A 19,353-nucleotide genomic window follows, 5' to 3' on the forward strand; every position below is an offset into this window, starting at 1 on the left:
TTGAAATTAAAAAACTTTATTTGAAGATTCATAAAACAGCTCTGTGAAAGACCAACATTCCCAAGACACTATGACAGGATATCACCTACTGTTAGAAAACTAACAAAAATTACAATTCTACTAATAAAAGCATACATTTACAGACCAAACATTTGACTTCCAACACCAAGAAGTAAATGGGTTTGAGAGTCAGACTAATAGCACCAACACCGGTGATCACAACCCTCACAGCTCCCAGCCTGGCCTTGCCATCACTGACTGTGCCACGAAGGTTAGTCAGGCAAATCAGGCCTGTGAGCACTGAGGAGTTTATACAATGGAATACCACACCTGCATTCTTTTTACATTCCACTGATGCAAACAGCAAGCCAGAAACACTAAAGAGCCTCCAATAAACTCCAATCTTCCATTTCAGTACAAGAAAGATTTCAGAACTTAGAAATGGCAGCTCCATATTCAACACACAACTTTATTCACTTTATGTTCCCACAGTCTGTGCAATAGAGGACATATGTGCAATAGAAAGATGTGAAGAACAAGATGCAGAAGTGGAGAGCGCTATAAGGACCTGACGAGCCCCTCCTGGTGCAGCAGCACAGCCTTACACTGCTTTGCGGTGGTACTCAGGAGGGGCCACTTCGTAGTCGCTGGCACTGAACAATGCGGAGGAATTCTTTGCTAAGTACCTAGGAAAGATGGTACAGAGGTTAAGATTCCATTCCCAAGGTGTTATTTAGTATCGCAAATGAATAATTAGATGTTTATTGAAATCACATTGTGCGATTCCAAGAGCACAAACTGACATAACTACTAGAAAGAGTCAGCTGGCCAAAGCAATTAAGGATCTGACAGCTCGTGCCAAAAATCAATTCCAAACAAGCTGCTGTCAAGAGCTCTTGGCTCCAAGCAAGCACAGGGAGGTGAAGATTAACAGGATAAAACAGTTGACATTGGAGGTCCAGTCAGCTGCTACAGCAGGAACCAGCTCCTGCCAGTAGTTGTGAGGCAGGGACAGGACAGCTGTCAGCGCACACATGGTGACAGCCACGTGAGCCACAACAAGACAAGCACTGCATGGCGTTACTCTGCATGTGTGTGTGCAGGGACCTCTGGTCAATGCACTGGCTTCACCTTTCCATCTCTGCTGCTGACAGTACTTCAGCACTTGCCTTTACTTCAACATCCACAGAATGACTGCTAACTTCAGGGTTACTCCAAGACAACTCAGACCAGGCTGACTCAGTTCCAGCCTTCCTACAGGGCAATACATGTTTTGGAAGTGCTGAGGATTTCCTTTCAACTTCCAATAGCTTTCTCAATCACAAAGAGGTACGTTAACATTTACTGGCAAACAGCTCAATGGTTTGTTACCCCCAATAATTCACAAATCAGTGTTTCCACCACACACTACAATAGGTCACACTACAGTAGTCCACTTACTCTGTTTTCTTGCTGAAAGGTTTGAGAAAGTACTTACTTTAAGAAGTCATGCAAATAGTTTAACAGCAAAGCCAGACTCTTCTCATCAAGAGGCGTGTAAGCAAGCATAGCTCCAATCCGAACTGTTTCAAAACAAGTACTTGAGTTATAAAAAAACATGTCTAAAAGTATTACAGTAAGTCTGAACCTACACTAGCATAGAGAGCCTAGAAATCCATTCCCATATACACAAGCTAACCAGAAATGTCCATAACAAATCCTGGGATGACTGAACATAAGGCATAATAAAAGAAGTTGCAGGCTGTGGAATCTGCCTCTCTAATCTCTGCAGTTCACACACACTGCGACTCAAAGACAGGAGAAGGACGCATTCAGATGCTCTTAACCACTGTTAAATCTCTAGGTGATACTCACCAAATAGCCTCAACAGATGTGGGGCACCATAGACTTGAGACATAGGAGCATCTGGATGATCTGCTAAGATTTCAGCATACTGGGGCCTCTCAAACTTGTACAGCAGCTGCGTTCCCAGCATGACATTGAAGTATTCTTTTATTCCAGCTACAACTTCATTGACTGCATACTCCCTGGTAAACACAGAAAACATTCAAGCCTTGTTCTTACGCCTGGACACAGTGTTAAATTTGACAGGTTTAACAAACCAAAATTCTGAAGATCTTTTACAAAGCTTGAGATTTTTCCAGGAAATCTGTTTGCAGACCTTGAAATGCGGAATTCCTCACAGCCGTGCATTTCCAGCCCTCTTTTAGAAACAGCTTTTAACACAAAGAATTGATGTAAACCAAAAAGCACCTTGCTTAGAGTCACCTACTCGAGTTAGCTTGACTCAGCAGTCATTCAAAGCAACAGTAGACTCCTGTTCACTGGGTGACAATGGGTAGAGAACCACCGAGGTGGCTTCAACAGCTTCCTTTAGGAAAAAGTGCCAGGGAAGGGGCAGAACGCAGGGAGAGAGCAAATGTTCTGGATGTAGGACTGTGTTCTTGAATGGTGTCCTTGAAGGCCTGGACCACCTAGGTCTCAAATACCAGGCTGAGCACAGCACTGAGGTATGATTAACAACTCTGCAAGTTTCTTCATGAACGAGACATCCAACAACAACGAGACAACACTGAGATCTGAACTGAGATCTGAACTGACTGCTACTTACTTGTTATCAGTATTTCCTCGAGATTTCTTGTAGTTTGCGTAATCCTCTAAAATAGAGTCAACGTTCTTCTTGGCAGGAAGATAGAAGAGCTGTGGAAGACACAAAACCGAAAATACAAACTGACAAACTTAAACTGATAGACATACAGATATTCTGGAATAAAATTAACAAGTCAGTGTGTAAAGCATTGCTAAAACTCCAGCTGGTTCAGTGGTACACATCAAGACACCTAACAGCAGCCACATTCATGTTCTCATTTTGCATTTCTGCAACTTAAAATCAACCTGAAGATGAACTATTAAAGCAACCCAAGAATCAAAGGTAAGCAGCAAAGCAGACAGATGTCAGCACACCTGCCTACACCAGGCCACAGACCACGCCTGTACAAGCAGCAGCAGCCTGGACTACTATTTTTCTTGCTTTGCTTCCTGCATCCAGTTCAGCACCCAGGACTGGTAGCAAACAAACCTGCTGGGCACCTGCTGGGACCAATAATAATGAACAGTTTTCAGCAACACTTAGTACAACTGGCAAGAAGAATGCAAAGTCATTTCACTTACTAACAAGCTCCTGAAAAAATATTACATTTCTTACAATGGAAGACAGTTTATTTTAGGCAAAACTGCTCTATCAGGAGTCTTTATACAGATCCAGCTTGGCAGCACAGCTAAAAATCACTATTCTAAGACCATATTTAGTCAGAGCTGTAGATGCTTCAGTTGCTTTCTGAATGAGTGATGCATAAACAAGACAGGACAGAACATCACCTGTAATGCTCATACAGACTAATTCTGTCACCTAAGCAAACTTTTCAAGGCATTCCAATAGGCCAAACACGCTTAGAGGAACATCACAAAACTTGTAATTACTTGACATTGAGCTTATGCCCAATTAGACTGATTACAGTCTACAAACTTGCACACAATTCTGCTGCACAGTCCAACTCACAGATGACCTTCAGGTAAAATCCAATTGCAACCAGAACTGTCAAGTAAGGCTTCTGTCAAACTCTATGAGGGATTTTGCTGCACTGCACTCAAGTGAGATATGAATTCTAAAATTACCTGTTTTTGCCTGGTGATCAAGTCCCAGTCATCTACCAGCCACGGTTTCAACTCTTCTGGGATTTTCACCTTTACTTCAACTCTGTTCATAAATGTTTCTTCCTGGGGAAAAAAGAAAGTGGATTCACACTAATTACTTTCAGATAACCAATTGAGATAAGGCACTCATCCCATCCTTTCCACAAAGGAAATACACTACAGGAGTAAAGAACTGCTAAGTCATCTCTTGGGGGAGCAGGGAAATAGCTCAGGTTTTAAGGCCACCTGGCAGGCCTAGCATTTCAAGAAGCTGTAACAATTCACACCGCCATACTGCAGGATAAAGCACTGCTGTCTGTGTTTCTGAGCAAAGCAGCTCTTCTGTTCCCCATCAAAAATCCTGTAGGAGAATCATACACACATACACTTTCCACTGTTGGATCTACTCGTGCCCTTTTCTTCCTAGGAGGCTGAGGAGTCTCACTGCTGCTGCTCCCTTCTCCAATTCCAGGAGCTGTACAGAAGAGAAACAGTGTGCTGTGTAAGAAGTCTGGTAAGGCCATAAGAAATAGCAATAAAAAAAAAGGAACTTTTGGAACCAACAACTCAGCTATGCAGACATGTCCCATCCCAGTATGAAAACTGAGGTTTGACTTAATAGTGAGAATTATTTCAGCAGATCAATGGGAATACCATTCTATTTCCAAGGGGTCTAAATCATGACAGACTGGAAGAGTCCATGTACAAAGCAGCAAATTATACAGTCCTGTTTTATTAACTAGCAAATAATACAGAAGAGACACCTGAAGTCCAGGAGAAGCACCATAAGTTGACAGGAACTAAACTCAGTGGGGGCAGATTTAAGGTCTTATTCCAGCTAAGAATCCTTCCCTAACAAAGTATATCCACTTACACACACAATAAAGATGTACTTACTTTTCTGCTTGTTCTTTTTTGTTTTCCTGCAAGAAGAACACAAATTATTGCAAACATAAAAATGAAAGTACTGAACGAATTGAAAGCCAGAAGTACAGTAAGTTCAGATCCACAAACACTCAGGGGCCTACAAAGAATTTAGAAAACAACAAAAGGAGATTATTTACCACCATAATACTGATGCTTCAAGATTCCTGTGGAACAAAGGGTGGTGTTCTCTTTTTGGGGATTAATTCAACTCAAATCTACAGAAGACAGGCCATGAGTAGTTCCAAAAAACAAGCATCTTAAAGCACTCCTAGCCATCATTACCCAGGAACATTCACCAATGCTTCGTATTTCCCAAATGCTTGTAGAGGTGCTATTTCAGCATTTCAGAGATCTCTCAAAGACAGAACAAAGGACAAGGGAACATCAGACAGCTCAGCCAACTGACTGTCCTGCAGAGTACTGGAAGAATGATTTCACCGCTTCAGCAGCACCATCAGAATTCATTGTGTGCATCAAATTGCATGGACTGCCTATCATGGCATCAAAGTTCAGGGGAGATCACAATTGAGATCACAATGCCTCTCACTCGTAACATCTGGAACAACACTGAATAGCAGCGTCCCTAATATTTATCTTCTTCCAGATGCTGCTCCCAAAATGTGCTGTACATACTTCAAACTTCCCCCAGTCCTCATTTGTATTCCAAACTGAGGGTCATACTGAGAAACTTACGTGCAAACATTTTACAGACACCTGCCATGCAATGCCTGCTATATGCAAATATTCAGATAAGTCCAGAGATATTAGAAACAAAAATTAAATTGCCCTAGCAGGTTTTCATTATTTGAACTTGGTATATTCACTGATTTTATTCATTTACTAAGAAAATTGGAACTAAGAGCATTACCAGCCTTGTTCCCATTTGTTTATTATTAACAGGAGTCCAATTAAACCCCTCAGAAAGTAAAAGAAATTCTGCGTGCCAGATCCCAGATGATGAGATAAAGCTTTGTAGCAGCACATTATTATTTCTTTGGAAGCTCATCACCACGTGAAGTGACACTTGTGTGTCTTTCCTTCCAAACCTACAGTGAACAAGCAAAAATGGAGTTCAGAAAATTGCTGTCAGGATAGAAAACAGTTTTAGAGCGTCAGCCTAGCAGAGTCTTAGCAAAGAGGTGTAGGCAGGCCACATAAAATACTCTAAGAATGACCATAATAAAGACGGTGAACTACAGCTGAGCTACAAAATCACTGAGTCTAGCATAAATCCACACTGGGCAGTTGCTTGTACTCTCCCACCTCTTTCTTTATTTCCTGATTCTTTATATTTCAAGGTATACACCTTTGCAGCAAGTCAAAGCAGCCATCTGTTTGCAGTCTAAAAGACAAATCTCAGTTAGCAAACAAACAAAAATCTCAGGTTAGAGACAAAGCATTGGCACTTGGCAGACCTTCAGCAGCTGGTCCAGAATAACTCTTCACTAGGTTAGAACAGCTGTGCAAGACAAAATGCTTCTGTTGTGTGGAGGAATGTAAGCATGCAGTGCACTCAGTACCCAGGAGAGAGATGTATTTGTATACAGATGGTGCAGACAGCCTTACTGAGAGAACCTGGAACCTAGGAGGTGCAGCACATCTTAAGCAGACTCAATGAGACACACAGCTGAGAACACCATATATGTTCCTTGTGATGGCAGACAACAATCTCCTGCAAGGGAATTCAAGTCCTGAAGTGATACAAAAAATGAAATACAGCTAGCACAGATAAAACACATCTTTTTGTGCCACTACACGCATTATCAACAAGCCCAAGAACACAGTCACAGCAGCATGAGATCTTTGACTGATTTCACATTCAAAGTACAGCCTGTCTGCAAGTTTACATACACCTCAGAATGGCATTTCCATGTAGAATTAACCAACATCAAAACTAAGAAGCAACACGGAACTGCCAGGGAAGTTCCTGCAGAAAGCTTTAATTAAGACTAATCTCAGAGAACCACCAGGTACTAAAGACCTCACAGATCAAACATGAAGGACAAGTCCTACTATAATCAGACATTACCTCCCCAGAGCAGGAAGGTCAGCAATCAGAGTTCTGGGAGGAAGGTAACCCAGACCTCACTGCAGCATTTTGGTTAAGCCAAATGAGGACAGGCACCTACATGCACAACACTCCAATATTAGCGATCAAAAAATGACATGCAACTAGAAAGCCAAAAATTAAGTGAAGATGCTGACACTACAAGATCTGAAATCGCACAGAAACAAGATGATCAGCAGGAAATGAATACAACTACAGCTTACAGAGCAGCTCAATGCAATGAAGTACTGTAAATCAAGGCTGAGACTCAGAAGGAAAGTAAGTAGGCCATGCATAACACTGAACTTTCAAGTGCAATATCTAAAACAAGATGGTTTTCACAAACAAATTGTGAGACTAAGGAGGGTGCCAAAGAACGTATGCTGAAAGCCTGCACCTCACCCTTCAGAACACCCATCAGAACAAAGACACTCCATGTACTTGTCAAACCCCTCAGACATCACCTCAAGTAGCTAGTAGTGTTAGCACAGAAGAGTGGGCATCAGTGCTCAGATCCCTGAAACAGCGTCTTCTGGAGTTACGTCAGTAGAAAACAACAGCAGCCTACACAGACTAAAGACATCAGGGGAAACAAGACATTGGAAGGTTTACATACTTCACAAGTGATGGGAGTCTGTGACCACCTAGTTTAAAGTTCGGTGGACAACTACAAGAGCTTTACTTTCCCCAAATCCTCACGAGCCTCCCTACAATAGCTGGTTAAGACACAAGTAGCAGAATGAAGGTAGGCTACTACTTGGGTCTCAGGGATTTGAGCCTGAAGACATTTGTGAGCACCACAAAAAGATGAACGGGGTGCCAGTTTGCTCACAACACAATGACAAAGATGCAGCTGAGCTGTAAAATAAATAAATAAAATCTTGAAGTCTCTCCAAATATGAGGCAATTAGTAATAAGAACTTAAATGAAAATAATCAAGTATGGAAAATACGTATGTTGAAAAGAGCCTGGCAGCTTCCACTGCTCAAGCAGCTCGTTCACTGAATTGCTCTGAGGAACAGCACTCCTATCGAAACTCAATTACAGCATCCAACACTATCAGGAAAAGGACAAAACCCACGTTAGAATTGTGTGTATCTTCTGTGCACAGTCAACAACCTGAGCTTAGAGGGCACACAAAGCTAGAAGAGGTTACGAGAACAAGAGTAACCATCGGGCAAGAAAGAAGAGCAGAAATATTGTAGGGTTATTATTAGAGATAAAGGATGAAGATGGAAGAACTAATTATTCTTTCCTCATAAAAGAAATGGACTGTAAAACCCAAGTGGGACGCATCAAAAAAGACAGAAGAGTCACCCTCCTTCCTTCCTCCCCAACTCAGCACATCACTCAATTGGAGGGAGAAGCATTCTGCCATTGAATGTTGTAGATGCCAGAAGCCCAAATGCTTCGAAAGTTCTGAGTATAGAAGAGTCCTAGATCCATCACATGGATACAGCCTCCAGCTCTGAAGCTCCTTAGTTACAGAATGATAGATGCAGAAGTGGTATTTTTTGGTAGAAAAGCATCATTTGACTCACTTGAGGACTGTCCCTAAGTACCTCGCTAGTGACTACCAGGCAGCAGAGCAGGTTAGGAATACCCCCAGCTGGAGCTCACATTCATTACAGTATTGCTACAGCTCCAAACAACTGGCATGTAGACAGTGGTTGTAAGCTATGTGGAACCTAGAGGACTTATAGAGTAGCTTCTTCAAGAGCTACTAGCCATGCCAGTGATAGTAAAGGATGCTGGAGAAGACATGCAGCCAGAGCTGCATGTGACATTTTCAGCTTAAGAACTAGACAACAACTTCCATGTTTAAGTTGAAACACTGTTTTGAAAGCATCTCAGATGAGACTGCTTGTAAATGCCTCATTAAGAAAGCCCAGAAGCTCTTCTCAAATTTGTTGTCAGTGCCACATCTTCACTCCAATATTTTAGGCTGCCCTTCTTACTTCCTAAGCACAGGCTAACAGCTTACTTGTTTTTACATGATAATCATATTATGCTCATCAAAAATAGCATAAATTCTTAGCAGCTGTTATTCAACAGTGCCATACATAAAGCAGTGTGAGGAAGCCAGCATCTGTAGTGTTGTTCTTTGCTTTTCAAAGCTCACTATAACCATACAAATGCTTATGCTTTTCTAGTTAGTATAAAACAATTGACTCATTTCAAAACAACTGTGTACAAACAGCATTTCATGCATATTTCTATTTGATTAAATATTGCTTATTAATAGCCTTAAAAGCATTTTCAGCTCATTGCTGCAATTTACAGAAACAGTTACTGTGAATGGATTTGAGCCATTGACAAAAACATAGCAGATTAAAAAGTCCTCACATTTGTAACAGCGTTGGTTGCCCCAGCCCAGCTCTCTGGACTTACAGAACAGCGTTGTTTGTACTGATTTCCATGGCTCCAGGCTCCAGTAAGCATGCAGAGCAACTGTAAACTTCTAGAACCAGGCAGTTTTAAAGCTGACATCATAAATTTTAACTAGCAGATGCCAAATACATTTGACTACCCATGGCATACCCTTCCCCAACTGAAGATGTGGGCATTTCAGAGAAGCTAAAAACCATTAGTCCACACCAGCTTTAACAATGAAAGAACAACATAGGGCAGCACTTAGAATTGTTAAGTCAATTGCTACCAAAGCTTACATTATTACAACTGAAGACTTTAAGAGTCTCTAAAAGAAATCTATGAAAGCAAGGAGGTTTGGATTTCAGGATGAAAATCCTGGTTTGACAATCCATCCTTAACTCACCGCGTCGATATGGTAGGGGTCTCCAAACAGCAAACAGTATGCGCTCCATCTCGTCTGAAAAATCTAGGCACAATGGGGGTTGAGTTAAGGAAAGAATGTCAGACCCAGCGCTCAGCCTTTACGAGAATCTATTTCAGATTCAAAAATGTACCTTCTTAGCAGCATGTTATAGATTTACTGAGCATTCCTGGAGGATAAGTTGTTCTTACACTATTATCTCCTTTTCACTACTGTTTGGCTGAGGAATAAATTACATGATGCAAGTTCTCTCCCCTTGTTCAATCCTCCAAGAATGCTACAAAAGGTAACTTTTGAGGCCAATTCGGTAGACAGCATTACCCTCTTAGAATATTTGCTCAATTGGTTGCTCCCCCTCCCACCACCATCATTTCATGTACCTGCAAAGACCTTAGATTTACAGCAGAATAATCCAGGTTTTTCAAACTATTTGCAGATGTTTTGGTTTTCAGAAGCCATCTTGCATTTAGTTGTAAGCAGAACACAAGCAGCAGTAGCCCATTCAATAACACAACAGCATTACAACTTTGTATCACTGCTAGGTTAGATCAAAGCATTGCCTCTCCCTCAGCCTTCAGGTCAGGAAGAAAAATAGGGAGACCTTAATGGAAGAACCAGAGGTCTAATTTAGAAGGATGCCGGTAATAGCTAGAGACTAGGAGCAAGATCAGTGCAACAAGCATGAGGCCCTGTTATCTTTCACATCAGAAGACTGCTGTTCCAGTGACCAGAGTTTTCCTTCCTCCCCCTCACTACATTAATAATCCACTGTTTAGAAATTAATTTTTCCAACCACCAAGAAGAGCTTCAGAGTTAGTTTACTGCATGTTTTTCTACACAAGGAACAATCCCTCATGCTTACTATAAGTGACGATAGCAAAAAGCAAAGCCACTCCCTTCAGCCAACTGGTTTCAATTGGAGAGTAAAGACAGACCTGGTAACGTGCTTTTGAGCTTTGGAATTGAACAGAAGTTTAAGATGAAGTCCATTTTGCTGTGCCAGTCTACCTTAGATATAGATTATACATGGTTGAGAGAATTAAGACTACTTTGAATTCTATGCAGTTCTAGTGTAGGTTAGCATTTAGCATTTTCTCAGCTGGAAAGAGCAAGCTAACCCACTGCAATCAGCCTGCGCCTCTAACATTACCAAAACTGGTAGTAAAGGGAATCTAGTCCTGAAGGAACTGTTGAGACATTCTCTGCAAGGCATTTGGTAGAGTCACGAAAAACATTTTCAGTTGAGCCATCACTACCTATTTTAAAGAATTAATTCTACTTCCAGAGGCTAAAATACAAATAGACTCAAGTGCAACAACCTCTCAATTAGCCCCATTAGTAATTGTCGCAATTTAGATGCTTTGATTAGTTTATAATGACATGCGTTAAGAACTCTGTAGAGGCCCATCCCAAGCTGAGAAAGCACACAAAACCAGTGTAGCTAAGGCACCTCACAATCTGCAGCAGTAGAACAAGGGATTTTGTATGTAGCACTGTGACCAGATCCATGTGAAACTCCATTCCAAAGACCAAGATACAATTTACAGCCTTGGGTAGAGTTTGGCCAACTCCACAGCTAAATCTACACTCAGGATCAACAGCAACAAGGCCTTCATCCACTGCCACCACACTTCTCAAACCAATGAAACATTTTGTAACACAAAGATGCCCCTAAAAGAGGCATGAAACATGAGCCAATTTCTCCTAGGAAATGATGCCATCTCAGCAGCTCCCTCACAAAGATGAGAATCACAAATGAAGTCAGGAGTTCAAAACATCACATCGGTAACGAGCACCTACATAATTAAATCAGTACTGGTCCAGCAGAGGAGTTTCATGGCACATAAGCAAAGCAGAACTGTACTGACTGTTTAAGAACCTAAGTGTAAGGCCATACATCTTATTGTGAAAAAAACAAAAAAGATGAAATGAAAGAAAACTGAAAGTTACATTTTGTGTTTTTTCTCCTAACGAACATCTGAGCTTGCTTCTGGTCTCTTCAGGTGCAAAAATGTTTTAACAGCATACGTGTTCAGATTTGGCAAAAAAGACAGCAAAATAAAGGCTTCCTAAAGGCAATTTTTAAATTGCACAGTAAGAGGGCAAGGCATTTTAAGGACTTTTTTCTGCATCAGTGCTTGGGCTCCATAGAAGAACTAAAAAATTCTGCTCAATTTCACTGAGATAAACAAGAAAACTTACCAGATCTGAGTGCCAATTCACTAACTTGAGGGAAATAGTATTCAAAAGAACTATAAAATTAACATCCAACCTATTCAGTACCTTGATTCATTATTAAACATTGTTCCATCTTAGAAAATGGTTTTAATACAGTACTGCAACAAAGGCCTTTCAGATACCACAAAAGTAAACCTCTGTACAGGTTGTGTCAGGAGTAATAGAATGGAGGTTAAACTGTAAGAAAATACCATTCAAAGATCAGTAGAATGACTTATAAGCAACAGTTTTTAAATAAAAAGCCTCTTACACTTCAACATTTTTCTGCTGCAGACCAGATGTCTTCTTGCCTGGAGCAGCACCTCTCATCTTCCCCTCTGCATATTGTTCCCTTTGAAAAGAATAAATTTGGCAATAAGTCTAACTGAAAAAGAAGCATGTTTTCCCTCAAAAGGTCAACAGTTACACAAACATTTAGAGAACAGATAGCAAATAATTCAGAAGAACAAATCTACTAAATAGCAAGATGATTTTAGGCTTATACATATAACAAACCCTTCAAGGTATAACCTCCCATTTACACCTCCTCCCACAATCCTTGTTATTCAGTGACCAGGAAGCAACAGCAAACCACTGCTATAAAAAGTAAGATACGATACGAAGAAAAGGCTGTTTAGGACCAAGTCCAGAAAGTTTTTAAGTGTTTCCTAGGAAGACTGACCTCACTGCTTAGAAGTACATTGTAAGGATACTGCAGGAGGGTTGTTTTTAGTCTCCTCACTCCCGCATTATATAACATGTTTCCAGTTAGTCACTGTGCCTGCCTATCTCATTGTCCTTCTCTTCATTAAAATCTCAAGTCAGTTTTAAAACTAAGGAGCAGTTCACTCTTTAAGCTTCTGGAGCACAAAGACCAGCCCCCCGCCCCCCCAAGTCAAAGCACCTCAAGAATAAAAAGACAAATGCATACTTCTTGAAGGTGTTTGTTGAGTTTTTTTGTTGTGAACTTACCAACCTCCTTTGATATACTGCAGTTGGATTGAAGCTCCAGAGAACAAGTGATTCTGCTGAGAACAACTTCTAAGACAAAATACTTACTGATTGGCTTTTTGAAGTTCTTTTTGTTTCTGCAAATTGGTATCCACGTATTTGAGCACTCTGCTTTCTGGAACCCATTCATCCCAGCTGGAAAAAAGAATAATAATTAATGATTCAAAGGCACTATGTAATCACATTCTACACAACAGAATCAATTAAAAGCTTCACAGAATCTGAGACTGATGTCTGCTTTCGTGACAAGTCAGGGACTGACACAACAGAGTGTACACTGCCAAACACATTCCCCACTGCCTGAAGTGGTTACAGCTTTTCTAGGGAAGTGTAACCCTCAGTAAATTCAGAAGAGTTCCCCAAACTCACAGGATGGGCAATTTGGGAGGGTGAGGATTGTCTTTTATATAAAAGAATCATTTCAGGTAAAAAAAAAAAAAATAAAGCTACACTTACTAAGTTATGGGACATCTGTAGCCATAACTACATTATTCAGTGAGTTTCCTTTATCTATTCCAACATTTTATAGGTTAACAAATTCAGCAATAAGATCTTACTGTAAGAAGAAGTGCTCTGATTTCTGTCTGTGAAGGAAACCAAGATGGCATGAATATTTGAAGAATCTGAAGTGAACGATTTAAGAGAACAGGTGTTGGGGAAATTACCATAATGAGAATAATTCCACTTTGACAAAGAGTGGGTAATCCGAGCAATCTGACAAATTATTTCAAATAAAAGCACATTAAAAGTGGCCGCGTTATTCTGAAATGCAGAAGTTAAAGCTCACTATATAGATTTCCCTGTCACTTCCATTTTATGGCAATAGCTGCTACTCAAGCAACATCAACATGATCAAAGCAATGCTGTTACAGGAGTGTAAGGCTTTCAGGATTAAGACAAGCCAAGCTCAGCAACCAAGTGTTAGAGAAAGATTTGCAGCTGTACGAATTCTAAGGTTACATTTTCAGGCTAGTGCTCTGGTCAGATATATAAGCCACTTATCTTACTCCTGGCTGTACAGCTGTGACACTTTCAAAAGAAATGTTATTTAACTGCAGCACACATTATATTGCACGAGAAAGCTTTCACATCCTGTCAATGTTTGCAAAAAAAGTTAAACTGAGCAATTAACAAATAACAAAGGACTAAAATTATGTCAACCGGAACTAAACAACCACCGTTCCATTTGCTTAGATCTTGCAGCAATGCCACTTTTAATGTAGTTAACTGGAAGCCTGAAGGTAGGAAAACCTTCAAGCAGCGCAAGCATGAAAAGAAAAGCAGGAATTATGACATCATTTACAGCACCCTTCACCAGCAGAGAGAAACACAGAAATGAAGTACCACATCTATGCTGCCTCTTTAACACAGAGCAGACAGCTTAAGAATCAATTACTCTCCCTGTCTGTGTTTTATATTAAGCACTGACAGTTATCTACCCACTGGCAAGGAGGGGATAGATGCATTCAAAGAAAACTGTAGGCATTAGGACATGAAGTTCAGCTTTTAGTGAAGTCAGCGAGATCAAGATATTAGTGACAGTATTTGCTCGAGAGTCCATAGCACTGAAACAAAACAAAATCAGAAAGATTTCTGGAGCCTGAAGAGCTGAAGCTTATTATCACTAAGGAAGAAAATAGTTTCTCTTAAATTGAAAACCCAGTCACAGAACTTGAGGGGAAAAAAAGCAACTACTTGAATGCAGTAACCTTGTGAAATACTCTTCAGTGGGTTGAACGTTGTATCATGAAGCCATCTTTAGAAATCTCACCTAGAATCTTACTATTTTTGCAGAAGGGACAGGTTTCTCTAATGCTACCTTTGCATGACAGACCAGAACTGAAAGACAGGCAAAGTCTGCTCTTGAGAAGGATTAAGACAGCCCTTCCTGTTCTGCAGGCATCCTTCACAAAGACACTGTTTACTGAATTTTTGCTGCCAGAAGCAGTTTAAGATTGAAGCACACTGGCCTTCTGAGAATACTTTGCTCCACTGCAGCTCTCTCCTACCAATACGCAGCAAAGAAGTTTCCATACTGATATCTGCCAGGAGGGAATTCTAGTAACTGTTTTCAAAGTCGAACAAACAAGCCTTCCTATTAGTCTATGCACACCATAAGCTACTTTACCTATACAACCAAAGCCTTGCAGGAAGGAAACCGCTAGTTAGGCCAAGTTACTACAAGTCATGGGCCTACATATAAAAAATATTTAGGTTGATTTTAGAAAATTCTCTAATAACACATAGATGATAGAGCTTGTTCATCAAGCCAATATTTCAACTGATGAAAACAGGACTGACTCCATTTCATGCAAATACTTACTTTTTATTCCAACCGCTGTAATGAATGAAGTATTTCACTTGCTTGTCCTTTATGGCAACCTTTACACACTGGAACAGAGGAAAAGAGTTCTGTTAGTACCAGTGAGGACAAAGATCTCTGACCAAGTTTTGCTTTCTAACCTTTCAGACTCTAAACATGCAGAAATTTCCATGCATGCAACTGAAATACCTGGCAGCAATTGCACAGCAGAAACCAAGTTGTCTAACACCAGTTGCTGCCTATTCACGGATCTGGAAGGACTAAGCAAAGCAACTCTGCTCAGCTATCCAAAGGGCCACCTACAGCCACAAAAAGGATCTAAAACCCCTGAGGAGCACCAGGAGATTAACCACACAGCCACTTAACTAGCCCAAGATCAGCTGTAAGCCATTCAGAGTGCTTGCTCACATGCAGGTCCCTACCTCACAGGCAGGTAAGCTGGCTGAAGTAGAGGAGTCTTCAAAAGTAAAGTAAATAACATGGATCTCTATAGTCACAGAGTGCACACTGTATTCAGCAGAAAGAACTGTAGGACAGGCATTTTCTAGATTGAGAATTCACACATGTGGTACGTAAAAACAGTTATTTCCATCAAGAACGGCCTCTGAAGACTGTAACCTCCTCAGAGACCAAGACTAAGGTGAGACCAATAAGAAAAGGGAACGTACAGGACAAGGTTGCTCCAATTAATCTGCAATACCACTCAGAAGCATCCCTCACAGGAACTTCTGTCTTAAAACTAATAATGACCCCCCCGCAAGAGCCTGTAAGATGTAACATCGGCTCATCCAGAGGAAGACTTTTAAAGGAGCTGGAACAGCTACACACGCTGCTCATTAACAGTTTTCTACTGCATCTACAGTCTGACATGTAAGAGCTCAACTACCACACCTGTATAGGATGAAAGCACAGCCAGACATACTTCTTCCTGCATGAACACAGCCCAGAAGATTGATAAAGTTCATCTCTGTGCCCACCTACACCTCTAAACTTCCTAGCTGTGCCAAATTAAATCCCCAGCTCAGGGCTGGATAAGGCACATCATCCAGAAAGGTATGTTCTGGAGATGCCAGGGTACATGTCCCTGTACTACTCCACAACATCCTCACCTTACTCCACTGCAATGGAGTAATTAAGCACTGTAATGCTTAATTGTCAACGAAGTGGAACAACATATTCCATAACTGTTCTCAACACCACCCTATATGGAACAAACTCAGTCTCACTTAGACCTACAGCAGGGAGTAGGAATATCCTAACCCTGCTGATATACTCCTGTGCTGGTTACTCATTTCAACTTGCTAGCTTGCAAACACCAAGTTTGCTGCCCAGTGTTCTGAGCAGACACGCATTAGAGATGTTCAACACAAAAGATGCAACCTTAGTAATTCACCAGAACAGCTGCAGAGTGCTACTATGGGTCTTCAGTTGGTTTTGTTGGGGTCTTTTGGTGTTTCTATGCCTCGCCATAATACAGAACCATGGGGCTTAAAACTGAAGTGTACTTATGAGTGTGTTTTCCTTCCTCTTAGCTTCAGTCATTAACCCTAGATAGGTAGGGCACAGCAAGTAAGCTCCTGCAGTTCTCTGCTTTCCTGGGCAAGTCAGAACCACCTGCAGTAAAAAGCAGCCACACCTACCTTTGCTTCATAAAGGAGAGGTCCATGAAAACAAAGCACTCGTTCACCTGAAAGACAGTCACAAAAAGCCACCTTAGAATAAAAGCAATGCCAACCCTCAAAAACATGTTATCAAGTACAGCACAGAATAAATCCAACAGCAACCTAGCAGGAAACTCAGAGATACACCCAGACCTCCATCAAAGCCATAACTACAGACACAGACATGAAAATGCACTGGCTTGGTACAAACAAACTTCAGCAGGTAAAACCATTCTGCTGTAAGGGATTCCTCAGTCTTCATGACATCGCATTTTGACTCAGAGAAGGGAACCAGCTCTTGGTATGAGGTGCCTGTATCTTAAGCTGCTGACAAACAAAAGCAAGTGTTACCATCACTCCCTTCCTGGTATGAAGTGCAATTCCTGGTATTTCTAGTTCAGTGAAGAAGAATTCTGACATTACCCCAACCCACTTGTGGGACACAAGAGTGAAAGGCTTGTACAACAGCAAGAAAAATTGCTCACTTAGTGGTGTTGAGCAGGCAGAGCTCATCCTTCAGCCTCCATCCCAGCTTCTAAATGGTAAGCTCCTATTGCGCAGCTCTACTGCAGGAATTTGAGCATACTTAACAGAGGACATTGGCGTGCAGATGTTTCCTTCTTGAGAGCTGTGATGCATCACACGCTGAGAGAGAAGCTGTGTAACACACTCCAGTGTGTAGCACACAGCTACAATACACAAGGCAGAGCAGAGCCACCAGCACTGGTGCTGCATGGGCTGGAAAGGGGGACTCGACGGGATGCCCCACAGCCCCACAGCTCAGGAACAGCCGATTTGCAGGTTATGGGTTTAGAGCTGCCAACAAGTGACCCTTTTAGTCCTCTGCTAACACTTGAGGAAGCCAAAGTACATGAAGCATTTGTGCTGTGTACTAACAGCTCCCATGCCAGCACGCCCTGCTCAAACACAAAGCAGGGTAGGAATGGGGAAGTCTCAGTTCGGCTGCCCCCTCCTACAACTGTTTTACATGCAGAGTATTTATAGAAACAATAGGTTCACAAGTTGTGTGTGAAGGATGTGACACAAGTCTTGCCTTTGATGTCGAAGCCATCTTGAGAACAGATGCGAAAGCAAAGATATCAGATATATCTCCTCTAAGCAAGTCAAAGGTTGAACTCGACATCTGAGAAAGACTCAATATTCTCCATTCTCAGTGAACAGACGCAAGAACACCCAAAGAACCATTAATTCACACTTGACCAAATCTGATCTCATTTCTGAAGCCTACATGAAAAAAGTGGCAGTTCCTTCACTTTAAGGGGTATCCTTGCTTCCAATTGGACACTGGGAGCTCCAGGCTTTCACCTGTTATCACAGCAATCCAGCCTCCTTCTCACCCATTCCTTTAAGGAAGTGACATAACAGCTGCCAAACCCACCCAACACTACTGGCAGTATTTTAAGGAGAGGTTTTCAAGCTCCATGGCATTTTATCTGCCATGCTGTGATGGCCGTAATAAAACAATTGAGTTTCAGCACTTCAGGAAGCTTCATTCATGGGACACTTCTTCAATTAAATGCTGCACTGAGCTCATTCTGCTCAGCTTCCAGTTCACTACATTTTGCATTAACTCACTACAACATGAAGCTCACATTAAATCCTGATTGTCTCTGCAGGTCAGTAACGCTGCTACTGACATGTGGCACAACCGAATGTGTCCTGACATCAGCTGCCATCCAGTCGCTGTGTCAGGCCACCATGAGCAACTGCTCTGCAAAGCCAGCTGCTCAAAACAGAAGGCACAGTGAAGATGGGGCAGAGGAAAAGGGGACAAACCTTCATTACCTGTATTAGCATAAACCATTATTTTAAAACTGGGACAAACACAAAATAAGCCCCGTAAGCAGCAGACCCCTACCATTCATCCTAAAATCTCTGCTGCTCATACAGGTATGGATTCCAGCACAAGCATCGGCTGCAGAGCCCTGTGATTGTGCAAGGAGCCCTAACCCAGCTTCCCAGCAAGGGCAGCGTTACACAGAGCTCATCTCCATCCCAAGACACAGATCTAACCCATCTAGGAGATGTAACACCTGCAGGAAAACAAGCACATGGAGAATAACGGGGGAGAAGGGCACGCCCAGCTCTTACGGGCAGGAAAGCTGAGGGACAGGAAGAGAAGAGCCCATTTTTCCTCCCACTCTCCTTCTGTGCGGCAGAGGGGCAAAAGCTGAGCCCCAAACAGCGCCTGGGGGTCATAACGGGGCCCCAAACAGGCGGCAGGGCCCCATCCCCGAGCACTACAGTGTGTGCGCAGCACGGCTCCTCCAACCGCTCCCTTTGTTCCTGCTCGTCCCGCCCACAGCCGCCACCAGCTCCGCGCAGCCGTGCGCTACCAAGGCCCCACAGCGGCCTCCCACCGCCCGCGAGGGCCCGGCCTCGCTCCCTGCCGACCCCCGCCCCTTCAACGCTCACCCTCGAGCCCCCCCAGCTCCGCTCAGCCCGCCGACCCCCCCACTCACCCTCCTGGAATTTGGGTTTGGGGTCCTGCTTGGGCGCCATTTATAAGCGCGGCTCCCTCCTCCCGCCCCCTCCCCGCGGGGTCTCACCACCTCCGCCGCATCCTGCGCGGCCGGCCCCAACCCCCGCCGCACCGCGCATGCGCACTGCTCCGAGCCCTCAGCATGCCGGGATCGGTAGTGCGGGGGGCGGGGCGGCG

General features: G+C 42.4%; 1 protein-coding gene across 4 annotated transcripts; it reads right to left on the reverse strand.

The window, feature by feature from the left end:
- Positions 1-19,296, reverse strand: MORF4L1 (mortality factor 4 like 1). Of its 4 annotated transcripts, none has more exons than XM_015873402.2 (13): positions 19,157-19,293; positions 16,653-16,699; positions 15,013-15,080; positions 12,738-12,824; positions 11,950-12,030; positions 9,444-9,506; positions 4,591-4,616; positions 4,080-4,168; positions 3,676-3,777; positions 2,612-2,700; positions 1,855-2,027; positions 1,478-1,562; positions 1-686 (listed from the first exon to the last, which is right to left on the reverse strand). In XM_015873402.2, exons 1-13 carry the CDS (start codon positions 19,194-19,196, stop codon positions 602-604), a joined length of 1,035 nt encoding a protein of 344 aa, XP_015728888.1. In that variant the 5' UTR covers positions 19,197-19,293; the 3' UTR covers positions 1-601. The 4 variants fall into 4 exon arrangements, with proteins under 4 accessions (XP_015728888.1, XP_015728890.1, XP_015728889.1 ...); XM_015873401.2 differs by lacking the exon at positions 1-686 and adding an exon at positions 721-1,254 and having other exon boundaries at positions 19,157-19,296; XM_015873404.2 differs by lacking the exon at positions 9,444-9,506 and having other exon boundaries at positions 19,157-19,294.
- Between the last annotated feature and the right edge of the window lie 57 nt (positions 19,297-19,353).

The sequence above is a fragment of the Coturnix japonica genome, chromosome 10 (assembly GCF_001577835.2).
Source record: "Coturnix japonica isolate 7356 chromosome 10, Coturnix japonica 2.1, whole genome shotgun sequence".
Taxonomy (NCBI): domain Eukaryota; kingdom Metazoa; phylum Chordata; class Aves; order Galliformes; family Phasianidae; genus Coturnix; species Coturnix japonica.